The 18,838-nt window shown below is 47.5% G+C and overlaps 1 protein-coding gene and 1 long non-coding RNA gene across 3 annotated transcripts in view; one reads left to right on the forward strand and one right to left on the reverse strand.

Annotated features, from left to right (window-relative positions):
* LOC146762529 (uncharacterized) lies at positions 1–13,591 on the forward strand. 2 transcript variants are annotated; one of them, XR_014937631.1, is made up of 2 exons: positions 1–6,909; positions 7,196–13,591. It is a non-coding gene; the product is annotated as an uncharacterized LOC146762529 (long non-coding RNA). The 2 variants fall into 2 exon arrangements; XR_014937641.1 differs by having other exon boundaries at positions 1–5,292.
* ATP1A1 (ATPase Na+/K+ transporting subunit alpha 1) overlaps positions 13,265–18,838 on the reverse strand; it is a 23,012-nt gene continuing 17,438 nt past the window's right edge. The window contains exons 16-23 of the mRNA XM_015874929.2: positions 18,219–18,387; positions 17,435–17,589; positions 16,981–17,104; positions 16,087–16,232; positions 15,830–15,960; positions 15,246–15,347; positions 14,064–14,155; positions 13,265–13,590 (exon numbers count right to left, since the gene is read on the reverse strand). Coding sequence (XP_015730415.1) covers positions 13,562–13,590; positions 14,064–14,155; positions 15,246–15,347; positions 15,830–15,960; positions 16,087–16,232; positions 16,981–17,104; positions 17,435–17,589; positions 18,219–18,387 — 948 coding nt within the window. The 3' untranslated portion in view covers positions 13,265–13,561. The remainder of the gene's footprint in view (positions 13,591–14,063; positions 14,156–15,245; positions 15,348–15,829; positions 15,961–16,086; positions 16,233–16,980; positions 17,105–17,434; positions 17,590–18,218; positions 18,388–18,838) is intronic.

Genomic DNA, 18,838 nt, shown 5'->3' on the forward strand with positions numbered 1-18,838 from the left:
AGCATCTCTAGCACGCGGGCCTATGCAAAAAGCAAGTACAGAACACGTCACAGAACTCACACCTTGGCCAGCATGTTGCTGAATGGCCCAATCACCCCGCCAGAGCATTGTCCCTAAATCCCCACTTTCCTGCTGGGGCTGGAGCGCCGGCAGCAGGGCGTTGCTGCTTTCCCGGGGAGGAACTGGCAGTCCTGCAGCAAGAGAGTGCTGGCGCAGCTGGATGTGGCCTCAGCGTTTCCAGCACAACGTGTCCCCAGGCTCTCAGCCTTCGGAGCTGGCACCTCTCACTACCTATTGTGTGTGCTGCTGGGGCTGCTGCACTGGCGGTAACCTGTTCCTGAGCTCCACAGTCACACCCAGGCATTGCTGACACGCTTGGCTGGATATTACTTTGTCCCAGGTGCTTGGCCTTGGGACAAGTGGGATAAGAAGGTGGCATTCACAAGCTCTATTCTTGTCGCTGCCATGCGGTGTGACCTTGAGCAAGGCTAGCAAGAAGCAAGGGGAGGCTGTCCCGTGATGCTGCCATCAGGCTTTGCTGTGCTGGGACATCACCTCTAGGACAGAAACGTAGTGGAGGAAATGCGTGTGCTCTGTGTGAATGACACTGATTAGCAGAATGGTGATGGAAAACCTGGTACCCAAGGGAAAGAGACGAGGAAGTTGTGGGGAGAAATGTGCTTCAAGTGTGGGCAGAGGGAAGCAGGAAGTTTGACATCTGGAGTAGGGTGCTGGAGACTTGTCCATCCCATTTGCCTCTGTCTGATACTTGGCTTGGACCAGATGCATTGCACAACAAGAGAATTACTTGACCTCTGTCAGCCACACTGTGCAGTGCTACAGCAGCTGCCTTCCTCCTAAGGAAATGAGATTCCCGGCCATAACTTGCAATTAGAATTACTGTCTACAGGTAAAGGCAGTTGCATGTTCTGACTCTGTGCTACCACGGCCTGCCCTTGCTGTCTTAAGTCAGCAGACAGTTTGGAGCTGGGAGACTCAACAAGGCTTATGACAGGCTTACAAAGGCTGATGAAATCTCACAGCTGTTCTCGTGAGTTCAGGTTTTTGCTTTAGATAGCTGCAGCCAGCACTTTCCATGGAAAAATACTCTCTCATGTTCTGAAAGCTATACAGTATTTTCCTCCAGGATGCTCAAGAGCTGCCATGCTTCACTTATTGGTGCATGCCTAGTAAGGATAGCTTTATGTCATTGTAGGATGTCAGGAGATGTGGAAATTCCACTAAAGCAAGGAGCAGAAGCCCTCATCCCAGTCTCTGTACTCTCACTGTAGCATAAGCATGGATATGTTTGGGTCATCCCTACCACACTATCTGAGCAGACACCAGAGAAGAGCTTATCAAACACGTTAGAGAACTCTTTCCTGCTACTACATCATCTGAAGTTCAACAAAAGCTCACAAACTGGAAATGGGAGGAAAAGCATCAAGGAGGGGATTGCACCTGATGATCTCCAGAGGTCCCTTCCAACTCCTACAATTCATGCTCAGAGAAGCATGAGGAGGGCATGAACCTGACAAGGACATGCTGCAGGAGGGGCTGCAAAGGGGCAGAATGGAGCCAGAGACCTCAGGAGGACCTGGGAAGATAGGTCTAGAAGAAGAGCAAGGGCAAGTGGTCTGTACGGTAGTATTGCCTGCCCATGATGTTGTTGACCGTGAAGGAACAAGAAACAGTAGAGTTGATAAAACAGTATCTGGGTTCATATTACCTTGAGAAAAGATGACTGGAATTCTGCTGCAGTTACCCAAGGTTGGCTCAGGATGCTGATGAAGGTCTCTCATGTTTTAAGAAAGATCTGCACTACCAGGAATTGTCATTACTACAGGTTTGATCTTCCTGTCTGGAGAATAATTGCTACTAGCACTGGCTGGGCTCAGGTATTCCCGGATGCCTCGGCTGACACATTTCCTCACAAAGAGGCAGCAAACTAATCAGAGCTGCTGTTGTGCTCTTGGTAACAAGTGAGACATTACAGAACAATGCGGTGGCAGATAACTTTTAACCTTGACTGGGCACGGGCTGCTTCTGTTTAAATTAAATGGAAGAGTCAATCTCATGGGGCCACAGTGAATATTCTTTTTCAATTTCATTTTATTCAGATCAGGAGGTTCCCAGAGACCTGAAAAAATGGTACACTGAGTAGTAAGTCCAATGGCAAAGATGTTCAGTCACCCTGTGAAACTGAGGTGTTGGACAAGGACTACAATACATGGACTACAAGGACTGCTACTGAATGAATAGACACTGAAACATAAAGCAGTGGGCAATTGCTAATGAAATTCCTTTGGGGCTGATTTTGGCACCAGCCAACTTCATATCTTCAGTAATGACCTTGGAGAAAAAAATGTAGTTGTTGCTGAAGAGACACAACAGAGAGGTGCTGCCAGTGGCAAGGGGGACGGAGATACCTTCCAGCAGGACTGGAAAAGGAGTGAGAAATATTTACCAAGTGCAAAGACTGGCACTAGAGTGGTCTGGGGAAAAGGTGAGAGCTGATAGTAGGAGCCTAGCCAGTCTTTGGTTTTTGTTTTAGCCTGGCAAGATGAGTGTTAAAAGGGCATATGATTGCTGCCTATTAATACATTAGATGGGTAAATCCCAAGGAAACCGAGCTGCCGTTTGAACTAAAAGACTGAAGAGAACTGGCATGAGAACATTTTTGTGTCGCCTAAATAAAGCAGAGGGTAGATACTAAAGGGTGATTTTCACACTAATACCGTGGAGACAGCTGCTAAATTGTTTGCAAATGTGAGCCATAAAAAAACAGCTCTGGAGCCAAACTTTCTCTCTCCCCTGACCAATACTGAATAAGCTGTCCTTTGGTTCCATTGTGGGTAAAGTTAGCTATGGGCAACCCTTAATTCTAGCTGCAGAATGTCAACGTACCCAAGTGCCCTAGATAAAAGGATAAGTGGTTTTGCCCAGCTTAGCCTGAGCTATAAAACACAAGTCATGGCCTCATTGTTCCTGAGATCTGGATTCAAAGAAGGAGAAAATTCTTTGGTGACCTCCCCAAAACACACATGTTTGGCACAACCTTCATAGCTGTGCTCTATTTCAGTACATGTGGACATGTTAGCATGGCTCTTTGTGGGGCTCTTGTTGGTAGTCCAAGAAAATAAATACATATGGCTTAGAAAGACCACAAACCATCTTGTGCATACCTAATTAGAAGGACCCCAGCAGGGACAACTTGCCACTTATCAGATGTTTCTGAAGTCTTTTCTTCTATGTGAGCAGAGGAAGAGGTCACCCGGACAACCACCTCCAACAACACTCACCTGTGGGGAGAGGTGAGCAAGCAAACACAAGGGATGGGTTTACATTGTTCTGAGAGCAACCACCATGTGTGCCCCTTCCCAAGGGGCAATGGGGGCCTGGTAGCAGTCAGCCAAAGCATTCTATCCATAACTGATGTAGTCCTAAAAGATGCACTGTTCCAATGCGTCCATGAGCAAGTGAGTGAGGTAGAGGAAAGAAGGGAGCCCTTTGTCACCGTGCTGAACAATAGCCTGTCTGTGGGACCGGGAGCAACACTGCCCCAGCCAGCATCAGCTGCCCTTGTTTCTTCCGTCACACTGACAATGCACAGTTGCAGGGCTTCTTTCCCTGCGTGGAGAATGGGATTTAGTGATACCATAAGTTAGTCAAACCGGCAGCCAAGATACCAATTCAAGTCCTGTTCAATGGGGCATTTTCTTTGTGTTGTTTTTCCTCCACTTCCCCTATTTTGCTCTAAGATGCATTTCCTCTCTGTAGCATGAGCACCACAAACATACACACTTACACTCATCTCGATCCCATTTACCTCCTATTTCGGATGAAACAGCTGTGAGCTTGCATTGTTAAGGAGATATTGAATATTCTGTCCTTTGGAGAAACAAACAGTATTAAACACTGGAATTAGTATCAGTGTGCACCAGAGCAGAGAGCCCAGGCCTATGTGCTGAGGTGGCTTTTGGCAGTCTCCAAGGAGGGAACTCCATAACCCCCTCTGGGCAGCATCCCTGATGGCTTCAGGGACATTGCTGGGAATACTTCTCAAGCACCTCCCTGGTGAATTTTGCTTTTATATTTAAAGTAAACAAGCGTTCAAAGTCAGGAAAAAGATGTCATCCTGGTCAGACAGGGAAGAACTGTGAGGATGGGATTTGCTACTTTGGGATTTCATTTGGCACATCTTGTCCCACTGTTGCAATGAGTTGGGAGCCTCTGGCTTTTGTATCAGAGGGTTTCTATCAGTGCTGGGAAGCATTTCTCAGGACAAATGCACATTCCCATTGATCACGGGCAGGTCTCTGCCATGCAATTCTATATATTGTTGTATATTCTCTGGTGATGAAGTGCCAGAGCAGAAGGATCAGGCATTTAAAGCTTCAGCACTGCTGAATAGGAAGCGGCGGAGGAAGCTCAAAGCCTGTTTTGCTCTGTGTCTGTACAAGATGTAAAGAAGGAACATGTCCCTGCGAAGCTGCCCTTGTGCTTGCGCTGCTTGGCTCTGCTGCACTTGATGGGCTGGGTGCTTTTAGGGGAGGAGGAAGGAAAAGAGGAGTGCAGCCAACTCCCTCAGAGGAGACCAGCCCACGGCTGGAACTGAAAACAAGATGGACTGCTGCAGGGCCAGAACTAACCCAGACTGTGCCAATCAACACCACGCATCCCCTCCAACATAAATAAATAAATAAATGGGCAAATAGGGTCCTGCAAAATGAATCAGAAGCTGCGGGGCTCAGTGTGTAGGCCTGGAGGCCCACAGAAAGCTGTGCAAGCCACGAAAATATGGACATGGCTGGCATGTGATTCTATGGCATGGTAATACACGAGGCTGCAGCTCAGTGAGGCTGTGATGGACCTGTCTGCTTAGAAGGGATTCAGGCTGGTAACTGCTGATGCAGTTTTGGATCCCTTCTAACTCGGGATATTCTGTGATTCCATGATTCTATGAACTGGGCACAAGCTGAGGGTGAAGGGCAGAGTAGCACTGTGCCATAACAGTACCAGTATGTGTTACTCAAAGGGAATGTTTTTGTTGCTGTCATCACTTGTGTGAGATAACCCACTGGAAAGCTTTCCTATCCCAGAGCCAAAAAGGAAGCAGTGGGATTGCATCCCTGGCTTCAACACACATAACTGAGCTTCCCAAATACTGCTTTAACAAAGGACTGAACACCGAGCGGAGCACAGAGGGTGTCTCTCACACAGCACAGTGACACCAAGCCCAGTTCCATGTGGTTTAGCATAAAGGAGGAACAGCAGCAAAGGCATTTTGAGGTTTGTGCAACTTCAGGTGGGAAGGGGCCATAAAAGTGCATGGTGGGTGTAAGGGAAACTTGATCACAGCCTGAACCTCTGATTAACCATCTGAGGCAAGTGATGGGTCAGCTGCAGGAGCACAGGTGAAGGTAATTCAGCTGTGCTTCCAGAAAGGGTGGAGCTTGACTCCACCTCTCCTAGATCCCATTTAAGGGCTGACCACCACTAAGGTGGCATCTCTTTCTGGAGATTGCTCCTCTCTGGAGTTTTTGTGGTGAGCCTCAACATTGCTGAGCATCCATCTTGACTGAAGGCCTCTGAATTGGTGAGTCTTTCCCTAGATACCCTCTGGCTATCCATTTACTCTGTAATAACAACTATACCCTTGTGCTATTCTGACTATACAGTGGGGAAGAGGTTAAGTAGAGAAGGGTGGAAAAGGTAAAACCACAAATACCCCCATATGAAGGCTGGGATGGGAATATTCTGCTTAGCTGCCCAGGGCAGAGGTTATGATTTTTTTTTTTTTCCTAAGCAGTTTGGTGGTGTTATCCACTGTGAAAAATCACTGGCCGTGGAGATATCTGATAAGGACCGAGCTGGCATCAGTTGGGAGAACAAAATGTCAAGAATGCATTGGGCTGCGCCCCCCACTTTTACCAGCGGGCAAACCATCTGTCTGGGAACAGCGTGTTGCGCACTCTTATCTCTGATTGTCCGGCTTCTTTACTGCCTCCTAATGAGTACAGATACAATGTTCTGAGATCTGATCTTCATCTAAGAACACCTTCTTCTCCTGTGGCCACCCCCTTCCTGCATTCCCTGCCCACAGCCTTGGGGAGCTCCAGGAGCTGGGAGTGATGTGGTGCAGGGGAAGACTGTGGTTTGGCTGGCTCTGCTCTCCTAGGTCAAGGGTGACATAGTTTTCCCTGCAGAGCAGCAGAAGCCTGCCATCTATAGCAACAGCTGTCTGCTCCCCAGTGCTCTTAGTGGAAGAAAGCAATGAATGAGCCTGCTCAGGCTTGCCTTGCTGGAAAGAGAGGGGATATGAGCTGTGGGTGCTGAGCCTGCACCACAACTGGTTGGGATGTTCCAGAAAGGTCCCACTGGGCATCAGGAGCGGTGCTTGAAGGTGACACTCACCATAGGTGCAAAGGATGTGTGGGACACAGCAAGGTGGGGTAGACCTTGTTAGGTTTGTACCACAGAAGTTAGCTCAAAGCTGAGAGAGGGACTGAGCCACTTTTACTGTTCCAGGTTTGGTATGAGTGAAACTGTAGGGGGGGAAATGTTTTTTCTGTGCTCCATTCTCATGCTCAACTTCATTAGGGTGCCTCTCCCAAACCTGGCTTGGGAATCTTTGCTTTCCTCTCATCATGTATTTATGGCCCCACAAGGCACAACCTAAACTGCTCCCCAGGACATTCAGCTCATTTCCATGAACTGTTGGTCAAAATACTTCTGTGTTTCCGAGCACTGGGTGCAGCTCCTGGCCCTGAGGGCTGCTGCACCCTTCTCATACCGCTGCTGGAGGACACCCAGAGCCTGCAGGGCACGGCTTCTGAAAGCAGGACCCACCAATGCTGCTGTGCTCTGCCTCAATGCTGGGACAAGCCTATTCAGGCCCAAGAAATGGTAAGGCAAACAAGTATTTGTGTAGCTGTATTTATGCAGCTGTATCTATACTATATATAAAAATATCATATATATATACATTATGTATGTGTGTGTACATATATATATATATATATATATATATATATATATTTGTATAAGACATGCCTGGTCATCTCCAGTAGAGGCATTAAGGATCCTGCCTTGACTAATCTATCTGTGACAGAAATACATCCTACCCAGCAGCTCCTGAGGATGCTCTTTCTGGTGTTTAATTTCCTTTCCTATTGTGCTTCCATATTTCCAGGTGGTCGCTGTTTTAACCAACTGTGCTGGATGCCATGGTCTGCACTGAGGAGAAGACTGTGGGGCTCTGGGATATCAGAGAATAAAGGGTACAACTTTGCAGCCAGCTCAGGCTGTAGCCTGGTGATGATGATGTGGTGAACCTGGTTCTTGACATCAGATCAAACACAGCACAGCCATGCAATACAAAGGGCAGATGAGAACAAACCTGTTGGTTCTGGCTTTTTCAGGTGGTGCTGGTAGTTCTGTGTTGCTAATCTCTATGGCTGTGCTACTCCCGGGATAAGATGCTGCCTATGCTGGCTTTGTCCCAAGTACAGGGCAAACTCTGTGTGGTGCTTGTATATGGCTGGCTGGACAGAAATGAAGCCAGCTGATCAAGGGGAAGCTGTTGATGAGGCTTTCTTGCTCCAGATGTGGGAGGCATTGTGCTCACGGGCTCTCATCCTGGTGGGGGACTTCAACCATCCCAACATCTGTTGGAAAGACCATGTGGCAAACTGCAAGAGGTCCAGAAGGCTCATGGAATCCACTGATGATAACTTTCTGGTCCAGGTATTGGACAGACCGACCAGAGGTGAAGTGTTGCTGGACCTGCTGCTCACTAGTGTGGAGGAGATCAAAAAGGCATCAAGGTTGGAGGCAGCCTGGGCTGCAACGAGCATGCCCTGGTCCAGTTTATGATCTCGAGGGATGTGGGCCTGGCAAAGAGTGGGGTCAGGACCCTGAACTTCAGAAGAGCAAACTTCAAGCTACTCAATGGATTGTTGGCCAAGATCCCCTGGGGTGCTGTCCTTAAAGACAAGGATGTTGAGGAGAGCTGGCTACTTACTCTTCAAGGATGCCCTTCTGAAAGCACAAGAGGTCTTCTATCCCTCTGAATAAGAAAGTGGGCAGATGAGGTAGGAAAGCACCATGGCTTGGCAAGGACCTGCTGAGTGAACTGAGGGCCAAGAAAGGGATATACAAGCTCTGAAAACAAGGCTGTGTCACCTGGGAAGGATACAGGGATGCCGTCCGGACTTGCAGACGTGGGATCAGGAAAGCCAAGGTGCAGGCAGAACTGAACCTGGTGAGGGATGTGAAAAACAATAAGAAAACCTTCTACAGGTACATTGGCCAGAAGAGACTGGCCAAAATGGGCGTACCTACTTTGGTAAATTTAAAAGGAGAGCTGACTTCAAAAGATTAAGAGAAAGCTGAGGTACTGAATGAGTTCTTTGCTTCAGTCTTCACTGGCAGCCAGGACTGTAGTCTTTCTCACATCCCTGAACCCTGCATTTCCAAACCTCTATATAGGGACCGGGGAGGTTGATCCCTTCCCACTGTAAGGGCAGAGCCTGTCCGAGAGTGCCTCATGAGACTCTCGGTACAAGTCTATGGGGCCGGATGGCGTGCATCCCAGGGTTCTGAAGGAGCTGGCTGAGGTGGTTGCCGAGCCGCTCTCCATCATATTTGAGAAGTTGTAGCTGTCAGGTGAGGTCCCGGATGATTGGAGGAAGGGTCACGTCACTCCCATTTACAAGAAGGGGAGCAGGGAGGACCCGGGGAACTACAGGCCGGTGAGTCTCACCTCTGTGCCTGGGAAGATTATGGAACAGATCCTCCTGGAGAACATGCTTGATCACATGAAGAATGAGCGTGTGATCCGAGACAGCCAGCACGGCTTCACCAGGGGAAGGTCATGCTTAACTAATCTTGTGGCCTTCAGTGATGGAGTGACGGCGTTGGTGGACGAAGGGAAGGCAACCAGTGTCATTTACCTGTACTTGAATAGGGCTTTTGACATGGTCCCCCATCACATCCTCATCTCCTAATTGGAGGGAAGTGGATTTGATGGGAGGACAACTTGACGAATAAGAAATTGGTTGAAAGGCCACAGACAGAGGGTGGTGGTCAATGGCTCTATGTCCAGGTGGAGACTAGTAACAAGCAGCGTCCCCCAGGGGTCTGTCTTGGGACCGGTGTCCTTTAACATCTTTATCAGTGACATCGATGATGGAATGGAGTGCACCCTCAGCAAGTTTGCTGATGACACCAAGCTGAGTGGTGTGGTTGACACAGAGGAAGGAAGGGATGCCATTCAGAGGGACCTTGACAGGCTTGAAAGGTGGGCTCGGGTGAACCTAATGAGGTTCAACACGGTGAAGGAGTGCAGGGTGACCTTATTGCAGCCTTTCAATACCTGAAGGGAACCTATAATCAGGAGGGGAATAAACTCTTTGAAAGGGCTGATAATAGCAGGACAAGGGGAAATGGTTTTAAGTTGAAAGAGGGAAGATTTAGGTTGGATGTTAGGGGGAAGTTCTTCACTAGGAGAGTGGAGAGGTCCTGGAACAGGCTGCCCAGGGAGGTTGTGGATGCCCCGTCCTTGGAGGTGTTCAAGGCCAGGTTGGACGGGGCCCTGGGCAACCTGATCTAGTAAATGTGTATGTTTGGTGGCCCTGCCAGGCAGGGGGGTTGGAACCACATGATCCTTGAGGTCCCTTCCAACCCGGGTCATTCTGTGATTCTGTGAAGCCCTGTTACCCTGTCTCAGCCAGATGAGGTGTATAAGGCTGAGTAATGAAGATGGGCAACAGGTGGAGAGAAAATGACCAGAACCTCACCACCTAATACCAGGGCTGCTCCAAAAGTTGTAGAATCACAGCATCACAGAATTATTAAGGTTGGAAAAGACGTCTAAGATAATCTAGTCTAACCGTTGACCTATTCCCACCATGCCAAATAACCACAGCTTTACCTATCTTGAACACCTCCAGGGACAGTGAGTGCACCCCCTCCCTGGGCAGCCTGCACCACAGCCTCACCACTCTGCTGAGAAGAAATGTTTCCTAATGTCCAACCTGCACATCCCTTGGCACAACTTGAAGCTGTTCCCTCTTGTCCTATTGCTTTTACCTGGGAGAATAGGCCAACCTCCTTCAAACTGTTTCCTTTCTGGCAGCTGGAGAGAGCGCTGAGGTCTCCCATGAGCCTTCTCCTGACTTAACAATCCGCATTCCCTCAGCCTGTGATGTCACAGACAGATGTTGGTGGCATGGGAGTGGAGGTTGAACCTACCCACCAATGTTATCCATATTATCTCTCATCTCTGAGGGAGAAATATCCTCTTGGACTGCTACTGTACAAATGAGGGTATGAGGTACTGTGTGAAACCCATCCCAGCACAGCTGGGTGAGAGTTCCTGATAAAGTGGTGTGAGGACACACAGTCAGAAATTCAGGCTGCATCCCTGTAAGGACATTGCCTGCTGCCTCCTGGTCTGCCTCACTGTGTCATCTGCAAGCAGTACGCTGTGCCTGGCAGGCACCAGACCCAAGGTAAGTAACCCCTGACAGAAAACAAACTTTTAATGGAGTGGAAGCACATTGGTTTCACAGTTCATCTTGGGCCTCACTCCCCGCAGCTGCTCCAAACCCATTGCAGTCAGTGTCTTTTTCTTAGCCGTGATTTCAGCCAGCTGTGTGTTTGGGCCCATATGAATGAATGATAACGCTGTCGAGAATCCTTTTTTCCATTTAACACTTAAAAATAAACTCCACGTCACTGTCCTGCTGGCCACTCAAACTCCATGCATCGAACTCCTGACTCAACAGGGGCTGACACAAACTTTCCACAACGCAGAGACCGTCATCCCGTGATGCCAAGGAAAGCATTTTTCCAGCTGCTGTAGGAAAGTTCAGTGCTGGCATTTCACTGGAGAGAGGGTTTTCAGTATCTGCCTCCTGATTGAACCTCCCAGCCCTGATGATTTGAGCTGGCTGTTTGCCTGACAGCAGTTCAAGACTCCTGGAAGCGGAGGGAATCTCTGTGTGCACCCTGCAGGAAACGTGGGGCCATTTAAAGTGAAAGGAATGATAGAAATGTGAGACGGCGATGCTGCTGTTGTGAGAGCTGGGCAAACTGGCCATGTTTGCTTTGCAGCTCTTGGAGGAGTCAGGGGTTCAAAAGGTTACGTGGGTGAAGGTGGTGCTGTGTTTGGGGAAACCAGATGGGAGAAGTCGGGAGACGGATGATCTCACATGCCACCTGAAGGGTGGAAGGAGATTCAGACACATGGTGAGTCCAGCCACTTGGTGAGCACCCATTGCACTGAAGAGCTGCAGTGAGTGCTATGCAGGCCCTTTGGGTCCAGCACCTTTGTCCTCCCTTGGCCAAGGATGGGTCTGACTCCTCTGAAGATCAGAGCTGCTTTCCAAACCAATCCCTGCTCCTCTAAGCCACAGCAGAGGATACAGCACATAGCAGCACAACTTGGGAAGCTTCCAGCTCCAAGCAGGAAACAGAAGGGAGCCCCAGAGCTGATAAGTTATGTGAAAAGGGGCAGAACAAAAACTTGTGTGTGGCCAGGGCCCAAAACACTGCTGGCAGTGCCAAGATGCAGAGCTGGCTGCCAGCAGCATTCAAGGTGCTCCAGCTCCTGCTGGTTGTGCCAGACCTGTGCCCAGCACACCTGGCACCAGGTGCAACCTGCAGTCACTCCCAGTCTAAACCAGTCCTCATCAGGAAACCTTTCTGAAGGCTTTTAGTACTGCAGGCTGTACAGGATCAATAGCCAAACCCCCAGTCATCCCTTCTCACCAGCTGAGAGTCCCACTGCTAAAGGTGTTGAATGCTGAAACACCAGGGAAGGAAGAACAGGTTCCTTCTTTATTTTTGACAGCATCAGACAGCAAGGCACATTTTGCAATTTCTTTGTAATAGGACTCTCGGAAAGTCTCATGGACTAACTGAAATGTTAAGGTGTAACATGTGGATGGAGCAAGTGTCATTTCTGCCTCATCACTCCATCAGCAGCAGAGCCAGCAAAACATCCTCTTTCTTCCTTCCTCCCTTTAGCATAGCTCAGCTCCCAGCTAAGATCACCTCAGCCACAATCCTATCAATTCCACTGTTGGCACAGGTAGACTCAGACAGATTGAGGACTCTTCCCTTCCCCTCCCCAACCCCTTCTCCCCCCCCCCCCCCACATACAATCTTCAAGTGAGGGTTCTACATTACAGTATCTTATACAAGTCAGATTGTTCCGCTTTCAGCTTCTCACTTTCTACCTCCCCAGCTTCTTTTTGAGCCCTTAAAGCTGCTCTCAAGTCTACAGTGTACAGGAGATAAGTGACTGAGCTTTAAATCCAAGAAGAAAAACAAACCAGAAAAGATGATGACAACGTGAGTTTTAACCACAGATCCTTTCAGTGCTGTGGTTTAATGCAACCCCTTGCAGAGGCAGATGCATATCCAACAGAACCAGCAGTTCAGGAATACGACCAAGAGCCAGAAGAACCTTCATATGGCATAAGCACAGTGACTAAGTAAAGACTTCCAAGATGCTGACAGTCCACATGCAAAAGGCCATTCCTCCCACTGAGCTCTCAGCAGCCAACCACACACGTATTAACACATCAAAATCTATGGTAAATAGCTGGGAATCCAGAGTGAAACAGCACAACCCACTCCAGCCCAACAAGAAATGTCTTATAGCAGTATTGCTTTACTCAAATCATCATGATGAGACTTGCAATTTTGCCCCAGTTGAAATATTGAGAGAGCCAGGGCTAGACAGCTCTGAGAACAAACTCAAGACAGGGAAATAGAAAGCTTTGCAAGATAGGTAGGGCATCAAGCTGCTAATGAGTCTAACTCTACTGAGACACAAAGCCTGTAGCAGTGGGGCATGCAGCGTGCTGGTACATGCTCAGACCAGCAAGTGCATGCAGCATGCCCCATTCTAAACCCAGCAAGTAGATCAGAGCCAGAGCAGATGCTTAGCCTCCAGGATTTTGCATTTGATACTAGAGATACAGGACAGAAGTTGTTGTTTCCCCCCACACCCCCCAGAAAGCAGCCAAGATGCACAGTCACTGAAACCAGGAAGGTTCCTGTGTTTAAGGTACTGACATGCAACTGGTTGCAAGAGTTTGTCCTGTTAGGCAGTGAGCTACAGCATGGAAGCTTCGCGTGCAGCCTCCAGCTATACAGATGGGAAGCCAAGGGCTAAAAGCATACAGTGTTAGCACCACACCCCTGAACCAGTTTATGCCTTGAGGAAAAACATCTGCCTACAACAACATGGGGGCATCCTCTTAGAATCCATCTTTATTCGTAAAAATCCATATATAAAATCTCCTGTTTCCTTTTACAAAAACAAAGACAGATGAGCCTACTCAATCTCTCACCTCCATGGACTGATGGTCTGATACTTCCCCCCACCCTGTTCCTCCCCCTTGCTTTCTCCTCCAGTCCATGTTTCTTCATGCTTCCTTCAGTTTCAGGTCCAATTCTGCACTCGCAAAGACGAAGTACACACACACACAGAGGAGATGGAGAGGTGGTGTGGGCTGTGCGTGGAATGCTCTACAGGCGTTTTTTAGTAGTAAGTCTCTCTTTCCACCCAACCTAAAAGAAAAAGTAAGGAGGAGTTGGTCTTAAGGTTGACTGGGCATAAAGTTCACAACAGCTACTTTCAGGCTCTGAAAACTTGCACTGTAATCCCATGCTAGAAAGGGATCTGATCATATAATAGAAACCTTTTCCAGATTGTTCATGTGATGTGATGCAGCTCTCAAGCCTTGTTCTGACTTCCTAAACCACCCAAGCATTAGTCTTTCCTTTAGTTCAGTGTATTGATACTTCCATACACTCAAGGAAAAGACAAACAAAGACAGAGTCCTTAATTTGAACCAACCACACTTCATGTTGAAAACACGCTAGCAAGCCTCCAAGGTAGAGAGAACTGCCCTGAGCTGCAGAATAAGCAGCACAAGCTGGGCAAAGAAAGGAAAGCAGCAATACACCCTCATGTGATGCTCAGCACCAAGGGGTCACTGAGCAGAGGTGGGAAAAGAAACAGACCAACAACATATGCTTACCACCAGGGTTGCGTCTGATAATGAGCTTTCTGATTTCATCATAGAGGAATATGAGGAGGGAGTACGGGAAGGCACAGAACCACCAGGTTGGCCTGTTTGGGAGAAGAGACAGTGAAAACACAGACAATGGAGACACTCTTTGCCTAGCAGAGCTCTGAAACGATGGCACAAAAGAATTTAGGTCTTGAAGGCAGGCAAGCATCAGCTTGCCAGCATACCCATTCCCACAAGACTGTGGCTTAGTGAGAACCCTCCAGGCCAAGTTTTACCACCTTCTCACTGCAATAGGTTAATCCACTTCTGGATATTCATTCCAAGACAAGGTGGGTCACAGCATCTTTGTTCATCTCTGTACCAGCACCTCCCACCTATTAATCCAGCTACATTTCCTCTCAGTACACGTAACCTTTGTACCCATGGCCTTGCTCAAACTGCATTGGTTTCCCTTATAAGCGTTACCATCCAGCTGCCGCAGGCACTGGGCAGATGCCAGCTTTCTTGTTAGGAAATGCTAACACTTCGACCTCCAAACACCACTTCTGAATGGAACGTAAAGCATACCACGAGTTTTTGCCATCAGGATTTCATGAAAGTTAAGTGACAGGACTGTTTAAAGCCTGTTCAAGATTAAACCCTGCCATGAGGTGTTGCAATGCTGTTGGGCAACAGTCAAGATGCTGGCACTCTCTCAACCATTAGGAAAGTTACTACGCACCAACTGATCTATCTGCACTTATGGGATAGCTTCTTTCAGAAGACTTTGTGCAAATTCTTTGGAAGTCACAAAATGTCATAACCATTTAGTAAAGAAATGATACTTGGCTTACATTTTCTAGCCAGTTGAATGGCTTCCTTTGGAGGTGCTGTCTCTCACCCCTTAGAATACTACCATATAAGTACAAGAGCAGCTGCAGCACAACACTAATACAGAGGTTGTGCTGCTAGTTATTAAGGGAGTTTGTAGTTCAGTGCCCTTTAAGCATTACACAGGCAGTAAAGAAAAGCAAATCTCTAGGGTGTCACACCATAACAGAAGTTCACTCATTCCCTCTAGCCTGAGTTCTTCTGTGTTAGGAGTTGGTTTCATGTTCTATAAGCCTCTAAGTACTCTTACTTATTTCCCCACTTAACACTATTGTTCTGTGGTGCAGCCTGTTGCACAAGCAACAAGATGCAACTTACTTGAGAGGGTACATCCTTAGCGCAACATCCATGCCAGGGCAGTAGGACAAGAAAGCAGCCAGTGCTGTCTCCTCAAAGAGACCGAATATTAGGATTTTGTTCCTAGTAGAAAGAGGAAAGCAGTCAGGGACAAAGTATTCTTGTGGATAGGATTCTAATGCCCACCCAGTTACCATATAGTAGTGAAGGGAGATATATTCTGGTTTAGGCTAAAAGTCCACCAGTTAGGAACTATCTGGTGATCCAATGTGATGGCTCATATCAGAAGGGCCTGTTATGACTCTACAGTCTAACACACAGTGGTACCAGCCATCAGTTGCCTTCATCAAAAGTTCAGAAAGCAGCTGGGATTCACCAGATTAAGGCCTCAGCTGTTTTGCCACCACAAAAAACAAATTTGCTGTGCTGAAATGCCCCCCCCCTCCCCCCACATCATTTGAGGTGAGCTCCTCTTTCATCCATTATTAAGGCACAGAACTGCTCAAGCCTTAGACACCAAGATGCCCAGTCACTGATGAGCTGGAAGAACTGAATGCCATGCCCTGTAGTCCCACTCTAAATCCTCCACAGATAGCCCTACTTACTTCATCCCCTGCTGGAAAACAGAGTTCCTTCGGGTCTTACAAATAATCAAGTCTGCCCACTGCACAACCACAATGCTGACAAAGAAGGCTGTATGGCAAGTGAATTCCACAATTTTCCTCTGCTCGAAGGTCTAAGAAACAGACAAAGCAGAGAGCAATTTGTTTAGACATGTCACCTCTACCTTTTGGTGTGAACACTAGTCCAGCAGACATTAGTTTTCTGGCTGATGGCCTCTGGAATGTGCCTCCAAACATACCCATTGCTGTCCATAGCTGTCTTCAACATCATTAATCCATCGGTCATCCCACTGAAGTCTAATCCCTAGTAGCCCAGAAGGCAAGAACCCATTCTCTGCCATGATTACAAAATAGGTGAAGAAACCTCCAAGGGCCTGGATCATACCTGAACAGATAAGAAGTAAGATAAAACTGATGAATCGACTGCTCAGTGCAATTGTAACAATGTGATTTGTTGGAGACCTCAACCACCTTCTGAAGTTCAGTCTCAAGTGACAGCCATAGAAGCAGCTCACAGTAACATCAAACTCAACTGCAACTCTTACAGTGAGCAGTTCCCACTCCCAACTTTGTACAGAGTTACTTCTGCTCTGCACTGCAAGGGACAGCAGATAAAACTCCCTTTGTATTCTCATGAAGCCTCACCCACCCCAACCTCTGCAAAAAAACAGTCAAGAAGGTTCCCAAGGTCTGCTGCAATTAAGCACGAGCTCTTATTCTGTGAACTGGGCACGTCTCTGTAGCAGCTTTTAATCAAGGCTCCTAATACTGTGTGTTTAGGGATATGCTGGAGAGAATCCTTTACTTCTAATTAAACAAACAATGAGATCTATGTTCTTGCTAAACAAGTCTGAACCAGAGGAGGGCTGGTTGTCAGCCAGCTCCTTTACAGCGCGCTATGCAATTAAATAAAATTACTGTGAAAGCAACTCAGTGGATCACACTGCACCAGCTACCGCTATGTGCTGTGGGGGCAGAATCAGAGCAAGATCTCAACAGCCTGAGGTTCTGGTTTATGCAGCTCAAACCTCAACCCTACCAAAATAAGCAGAACAGTCACCGACTCACGAGGGCGCATAACCCTTGTTACTACTGAAGTCCAGGTCAGTGCCAGAGAAAACAGACCAGCTTACCAATCTGCCCATAGGCCATGCTGATCAGCCTTTCATTCACCAGCTTGTCTGTTTTGGGATTTCTTGGCTGCCTCTTCATGATGTCACTCTCTGCTTGCTCATACGCCAGGGAGATAGCAGGGACCTTTGGAGATGGTATAAGACTGTTGTTAGAAGCACTTCTGTTTGCCAGTGTACATAGCCTCCCCTGCCTCACATCTTCAGCCTGAGAAAGAGTACTGCCCAAAAACTCTACATGCAGCATTTTAGGTGAGGACCTCCCCACTCTTCCACCCTCCCCTTACAGACAAGAAAAGGATGCTCAGATGTGACAAGCCAATATGTATTCGGTTGTCACATATTTATAATGTGAGCACTAAAGAAAACTGTATATGAACATTTTCCTTCTACTTCTCTTTTTTTTTTAAAGAGTACTAGAAACCCACATTTTTTTGAGACAAAAAAAGGCATTCACCATATCAGTGCCCAGGTCAATGCAGAGGATGGTGACTGTTCCCAGTGGGAGGGGTATGTTTGCAATGATGAAGATCAGGAAAGGCGTGATTTCAGGAATGTTACTGGTCAAGGTGTAAGCAATGGACTTCTTCAGGTTATCAAAGATCAGGCGCCCTGAGGCAGGGAAAAGACAAGCATAACCCTTGCTTAGCAGCAGAAGTAGATCACAGGCAGCTTCAGTGGTAACAAGGAAAAGTAAAATGCTACTGCAATAGAATGCTAATGCACTTAATGGTTCTCTACGAGGTAGCAAGGCCTATGTACATCAAGCACATCATCACCTATACAAACTACTATTTTCTGGTTATGACAATTCTTGTACTCAAGGTTCACTGCATACAGCAGTATGATACCAAGTCTTGCTTTCTGCAGGTCAAATAAGACTAAAGGTACACCCCCCCCCCTTCTGTTCCTCTTTAAGAGCTATTACTACTAATAGGAAAACATGTCAGACTCTTGCCAGAGATGACTGCAGAGCCATAGTGACAAGTCAGAGCAACAAAGCAGCTATTGTAACCTAATTGCTTCCTACTGGTAGCTGTCCTGAAATGTCCTGCTGGTTCCAGGGAAAGGGAGAAGATTTAAGGAAGAAGGGAAGTCCATCTCCCCTCTTCAAAACACTTGTCACAGATGCAAGATTCAGTAGAGAAAAACCCTCCAGGAATTTCTATTTCAGAAGGCATCAGTAACATTGCCGACACGTGCCCACAAGCTTTTAGATACAATTGCAGTTACAGACTAACCTTCTTCAACCCCAGTGACAATGGAGGCAAAGTTATCATCCAGCAGAATCATGTCAGCTGCTTGCTTGGAGACATCTGAGCCAGCAATACCCATAGCAACACCAATGTCTGCCTTCTTCAGGGCTGGGGAATCATTCACACCATCACCTGTGACTGCTACAATGGCACCCTAGTCATAAAGAGAAAAAGGCAAGGACTGGAAGCCTTTATAGAACACTTGTGGGTAGAGGAGGTTAGACTCATCTTCCAGGAGCTGAAGCATACAAAACATCATACTGTTATGAAGAAGTAGCTGTTTCTCCTCATCCCACACCTTTTAGGTACTTAGATCAGGCTTATCAGAAGACTATACTGCTCCCTCCAAAGGATACGCTGGAAGAATTACAGCCATGTCAAACCCATCTCTCCCAAGTACTTCCAGGGCACTTAAGAAGTACATGTACTGATAACAGTGCTACGATCAGAAGAATGTTTCAGCACTAACTGTGCATTTGTAAGACCTGCATACATATGTACTGTGAAACAGCCTCAAGGCTGCTGAGAAAGACTGAGGTCTTGTCCTGGCCCTTCTGAGGGCAACTAAGCCATACTACTTCAGAAGGCAACACTTTTTGGCAATT

This window comes from Coturnix japonica, chromosome 1, assembly GCF_054131305.1.
Source record: "Coturnix japonica strain WE chromosome 1, WE-NBRP24, whole genome shotgun sequence".
NCBI lineage: Eukaryota > Metazoa > Chordata > Aves > Galliformes > Phasianidae > Coturnix > Coturnix japonica.